At 40.1% G+C, this 6,509-nt stretch overlaps 1 protein-coding gene across 1 annotated transcript; it reads right to left on the bottom strand.

Moving 5' to 3' along the window:
• Nucleotides 1-903: 903 nt before the first annotated feature.
• LOC145813925 (uncharacterized) lies at nucleotides 904-3,131 on the bottom strand. The gene is made up of 3 exons (XM_082910348.1): nucleotides 2,948-3,131; nucleotides 1,752-2,884; nucleotides 904-1,374 (listed from the first exon to the last, which is right to left on the bottom strand). The coding sequence occupies exons 1-3, from the start codon at nucleotides 3,129-3,131 to the stop codon at nucleotides 904-906; spliced, it is 1,788 nt and encodes a 595-aa protein (XP_082766474.1).
• Nucleotides 3,132-6,509: the final 3,378 nt, after the last annotated feature.

Here is a 6,509-nt window from a genome sequence, read left to right as displayed (position 1 = left end):
TTATTTGCTGACATTGTAAACACTTAGAGACGAACTCCGTGATCTCTTTTTTCATCCTTGGCCACAAAAAGTTTTGTTTCAAATCCCGGTACATTTTAGTACTCCCCAGATGCAGTGAAAATTTCGAGGCATGTGCTTCTTCCATTAATTTTCGTTTAAGTTCCAACACATTGGGGACACATATTCGATTTTGAAATTTGAGTACCGAGTTCATCAAACTGAATCCCGGTTTCGGTTTTGTTTCCATCTCATCACATATCTTCCTTAGAGTTCCATCTTCCATTTGACGTAATTTGATCTCTTCGAGTAAGGTCGGTTGGGCCATCACTGCTGCCACTATGGCCTCCTGTTCATGCACCACAAAATCTACCTTCATTTTATCCAATTCAATTACCAACTCCTTTCGCTCCGTAAACAGATTTGCCAAATTTCCCACATTCTTTCGACTAAGCGCGTCTGCAACTGTGTTGGCTTTAACAGGATGGTAATGGATCTGCAAATCATAGTCTTTAATAAGTTCCAACCACCATCGCTGTCGCATATTCAGCTCCTTTTGGGTGAAAAAGTATTTGAGACTTTTATGGTCGGTGTAGACTTCGCAAGTAGTGCCATACAGATAGTGTCTCCATATCTTCAAAGCAAAAACTACTGCTGCTAGCTCAAGATCATGTGTGGGATAATTCTTCTCATGGGGTTTAAGCTATCGAGAGGCATAAGGAATAACCCTTCCGTTTTGCATAAGCACACAACCAAGTCCTTTATGAGAAGCATCACTGTAGATCACGAATCCTTCAATACCAGATGGCAAGGCAAGGACTGGAGCTGTAGTTAACTCCGTTTTCAATTCCTGGAAGGTAGATTCCCGTTGTTCTAATCATTCAAACACGACCCCCTTTGAGTCAATTATGTAAGCGGTACAGGGATTTTGGAAAAATCTTGGACAAACCTCCTGTAATATCCGGCTAATCCCATAAAACTACGCACTTCAGTCACATTGGTAGGAGTTGGCCAATTCACGATCGCATCAATTTTGTGTGGATCAACAGAGATTCCTTCATTTGTTATTACATGCCCCAAGAATGCTACCTCGTGTAGCCAACATTCACATTTCTTCAGCTTTGCATACAGTTTCTTTTCTCGAAGTGTTTGAATAATTAGACGAAGATGGTCCTCATGAGCTTCTGTACTCTTCGAGTAAATAAGGATGACATCGATAAATACCACCACAAATTCATCCAAATAGGGCTTAAAGACGCGATTCATCAAATCCATAAACGTTGCTGGTGCGTTAGTAACTCCAAAAGACATAACCAGAAATTCGTAATGGCCATATCGGGTTCGAAAAGCTGTCTTCTCAACATCATCAACTTTGACCTTCAATTGGTGGTATCCAGATCGTAAATCAATCTTCGAAAAGACTTGTGCCCTTGTAGTTGGTCAAATAAATCATCGATCCGCAGTAGTGGGTACTTATTCTTGATCGTTACCTTATTGAGCTCCCTATAATCAATACAAAGTCGGAGTGTTCCATCCTTCTTTTTCACAAACAGAACTGGTGCACCCCAAGGAGACACACTCGGGCGGATGAACCCCTTATCAAGTAAATCTTGCAACTGAACCTTTAATTCCTTCATTTCAGCTGGTGACATTCTATACGGAGTCTTAGAAATGGGTTGTGTTCCCGGCGCTACTTCAATTGTAAACTCAATTTCACGATCTATTAACTATCCTGGTAATTTTTCTGAAAAGACATCCAGAAATTCACGGACAACTGGAATCATGTCAGTATCCCCATTCATCACTTGCCCCTCCAAAACACTGCATAAATACCCCTGACACCCTTTCTGAATTAATTTACGAGCCTTTACTGCTGAAATCAAATAAGGTGAAGAAGTCACTCCCTGTCCCTGAAAAGTAGACTCTGATTGTCCCGGAGGGTGGAAACTGATTTGCTTAGTCAAGCAGTCTATAGTTGCACCATATTTACTCAACCAGTCTATAGTTGCACCATATTCACTCAACCAGTCCATTCCCAGAATAACATCAAAATAAGTCATGTCGAGAGGTAACAGATTGGCATATACCCGGACATCCCCAAGTTGGAGTTCACAAGCCAAATATACAGAAGCACAGATCATAGGGTCTCCCAAAGGTGAAGACACACATAACATATAAGACAATTTTTCCTCAGACTTATCTAAATTTTGCGCAAATAATTTTGACACAAAGGAATAGGTAAAGCCAGAATCAAACAATACATGAGCAGAGTGACCGTGAACAATAAATGTACCTGACACCACTGTTGCCGCATTTTGCACATCTCCTGGAACCAATGCAAATACTCTACCTTGTCTCACAGTGTCTTTATTGTTAGCAGGTTTGGCAACTGACTTGGTGTTGGAAGTTGGTGTAGACCCCGCTGAACTGGTAACAGCCCTATTGCCATTTTGTTGGTTCCTCTGAGGGCAATTCCTTATCAAATGACCCGTTTTGCCACACCTAAAACAGGCTTCAGACTTCCGATAGCACGTTCCACGATCCTTCTTTCCATATTCTGAACAAACAGGAATTGAATCCTGACTAGGGGAAGAAGTATTTGAAGTCCCTGAATTTTGTTTCTTGTTTGGTGGAGTAGTTGACCCCTTTGACCATTGAATATTCTGCCACTTTCCTTTCCACTCGGAAATCCGATTCTGAGCAGCAAGGTTTCCCTCAGCTATAACAGCCCTCTCTAACACATCAACATAAGTGGGTAACTTCAACATGTTAACCCGGTCCAGGATAGCACCCCGTAATCCCCTTTCAAATGTGCATGCTTTCTTATAATCTGTGTCCACCATATGAGGTGCAAACTGCGCTAATTCTGCAAATTGAGCTTCATACTCTGCAACGGTTTTATTTCCTTATCTGAGAGTTTCAAATTCAGTCACCTTCTTATCTCGCATACTTTGAGGAAAATACTTATCATAAAACAATTCCAAGAACTTGTCCCATGTCAATCCTTGGTGTATAGTTCTCTTAAGCATCCACCATCTCCGTGTCTCGTCCTCAAGAGTGAAGGCAGCCAGTTGCACTTTTTGGGCTTCGGTACAAGGGAAACTTCGAACAACTTCTCTATTCCCAACACCCATGCTTCAGCTTTCATTGGTTCTATTCCTCCCTTGAATGATGGTGGTTTTATCTTTTTAAACTCCTTGGTAAGGGTGATGGTCCGGTCTTCAACATGGAAATCTTGTGCTACAGGTAGAGGTACCGGTGGCGGTGGCGGTGGCGGTGGCGGTGGTGGTGGCAGTAGATGTTGTGGCTGTTACTGCTGTGCCGTAAAGTCTTGGGCATTTCTATGATCATTCTCTCCATCATGTTCAACCGTGCAGAAGTAGCATCTTCCGGGTCTTCTATCCTTGTTCTCACCATAATCTACATAACAATCAATTATATACAATAGACATAGTTTAAAATTGTTAGCATTAGCAGAGTACATTTAACGTTGCCATCGATCTTTTCATATGCTTTCAAGATGTCATGCACGATGCCTAAGTCTTTTCTAGACACCCTAAAGCTCAATGGATCCATGTGTAAGATAGCAACTCGTGCTCTGATACCACTTGTCACACCCCAAACTCGCCCCTAAAAGTTTAGGCATGACCTATTCAGAAACGGATATTTAACATGATATACATAACATACGAGGTCTGAACGAAAGCATTAATATCACAAAATAATATAAAACAATCTCCATTGAGCTACCACTACTATGCCAGGATCACAAACATCGCAACAGGTAAATAATATACAGAAAACATACACCTGGGCATTGGTTAAAAAACATACACATATACAGACCCAGCCCATGATTGGGCGTATAACAAAACATTGGAGGTTACGGGAGTTATGTACATTCAACCTCAGACAGACAATTAGTGTACAAGCCCACAGCTTAACAAATCTCCACAAAAAAAAAATAAGCGGCTTCATCTAGTGCCTGGACACACAGAGGTTGACAAAAGAGAACGGGCATCATGGGTTAGGACTGACCTCCCGGTTTGTTACCTACAGAAGCAGACATAACACAGAGTGAGCCAGGCTTAGTGAATAATAGTACTTAAACAATTTGATGCTCAACTTAAATCATGATACATAACAAAGCGTATGTAAATGCAAAGATCATATGGTTAATCTGATTCTATACTAATTTCAGAACGGCCTTAGGCCCAGTCTTTAAATAGAATGGCTTTAAGCCCTTGAACAGAGTGGTATTGAGCCCTTAAACAGTGTGGCATTAAGCCCTTAAACAAAGGGGCATTAAGCCCTGAATGCAGAACGGCCTCAGCCCTGTTCATGCATGTATGAACCCAAGAGGTGTCTCGCACGGATTCTAGAGGTGACTCACACTGTAGCACTTAGTTCCGTACAGCACTTTGTTTCATACCAGAAAATACAAATTGGCCATAGGCCCAGATATCGTCAGAGCAGACTAGTTTCAGAATCTTACAGAGTTCCAGAGTCATATGAAAGTATCCACATCCTTTCCATCATTCATTCACATTCTTTCAATTATTCACATAAGTTACATAATTAACACGCGATAACAGAATGCTAATGGTAATCATTATCTGTAAGTAAAGCGTACTACGATAGTACTACTACTCACAATGTTGTGGCGGAGCAATGGTTCCTTCCAGAGTGTGTCCTACACACATATATAACACACACATTAGTTTCTTTTTCTTGTTAAATCATTTCATGAGTCATTACGTTTCGAATGAATTTACAACCATCTTAAGATCATCAAAAAATTATTCTGAAAATATCAAAGGGTCGAGCATGGAAAACTGAGTAGACATTTTTTCCCAGCCTGGGCCGCACGTGCGGTCCCCCTTCCCCGCACGAGCGGCCAAAAGCATAATGTAATCTCCAATTTTCCTTGTCTTCCGCACGTGCGGCCATGCCCCTGTTATGGCAGTCCGAACCAAGATGCAAACTCAACAAAGACCACACATGGGTGGGTGGAAAAATAGGTACACCAATGAACTTTTTAGGATATACAATTAGCATAAACATTCACAAACTTTAGTTTATCAAAATTTTAACTTATAAACGCAATTCAATTTCTTTCCAAAGTTCTATCTATTGTTGGGCTCACTTATACACATACATATATATATATAGCCATCTACCCACATAATCCAAACACATAGGTGAGTATTCACATGAAATTAACAAGGAAGTAAGGTGTAATTTCTTCATTTAACTCAAATTAGTTTCCAAGACAACCATATGGTAAACATAACTTTCCAATTAGACAATCATCACATACAAAACTTCCACATAACCCCTAGCTCTCTCAATTCAAAGGCATGCTCACTCAAACCCAAGAAGGAGCTTAATTTAAGGTGGAGTTTACATAGCTTGGTTTAATCTCTACAAACCCTCACAATTTTTGCCCCAATTCCCTTCCTTGTTGAACTCTCCTTTTTTCCTCTTCTCTAATGCTCTCTAGGAGATATTTATCAAATAAATTTTCCAAGTCAAATGTTTAAAGAGCATTGATATTTATATAAAAGTTAAATAAAGACAAAAAGTTAATCAGTTTAATCATTCCTAATCAATTTTTTACAAAAATGCTTATTATGACTTAAAAATTATTCTGATCACAAATGTAAAATCAATTTCGGATTATCAAGCCTCTAAGGATTTCAATTTCTGATCCAAACATTCTATTTGTAATAGATCTTTCTCCTATTATTAGACAGATATGCATCCATAATCATACGATTCACTTAATTAAGCTTAATTCCACATAAAATTTCACGATAAGCATTTAAAAGCGCAGAATTAGGGGCTGAAAATATACCATAATCATATACGAGCGTCGGGTTATTACAGAAAGGGTGCAGAAGGGTCCATCCCAAAAGGAGGAAATTGGGGGTCATTCACTATCTCCAGCCAGTTAGAAGAACAATGTTTGGCCTTCCTAGCCAAAAATGAGGGACGAAATCCCAAAGTCTCAATTGGATAAAGGAGTCTTCTGCACTATTCTCGTTGGTAGGGAAGCGGTATACCACGCCGAAAGCAGGTTGTCCTCTAGACAACGATGACGATCAATGGGTACGTAAGGATATACTACTGAGCTTCGTGAAGAAGGAGGCACTAGAAGAGGATCATCGAATTCAACAATTCTGTGATGAATCCGTTCCCTTATTTAGGGTTGAACTGGTGTTAACCAAGTATCCTAACAAGTATTTCCAGAAGAAGAGGAAGCAACTTCATCCCATACAGAGAGTTTTTGAGCAGATGAAGAGCTTCCAAGATCCATTTGTGCAAATGCTTAGTCCAGAGGTTCGTACGATTCAAAAGTTTCCATAACTTGTATAAATTGGAGCGGATAAGTGTGGCCAATAAATACATGAAGCTTCTTTTGAGGTCAGTCATCATTGTCAAATATCTCCTCGTATGCTTGATCAATGTAGGAGATGGCTTGATTGGCCATTGAAGGTGTATTAGTTTCA

This window comes from Camellia sinensis, chromosome 2, assembly GCF_055761805.1.
Source record: "Camellia sinensis isolate YWXY chromosome 2, ASM5576180v1, whole genome shotgun sequence".
Taxonomy (NCBI): Eukaryota; Viridiplantae; Streptophyta; class Magnoliopsida; order Ericales; family Theaceae; genus Camellia; species Camellia sinensis.
This window is presented reverse-complemented; position numbering and strand designations above follow the sequence as displayed.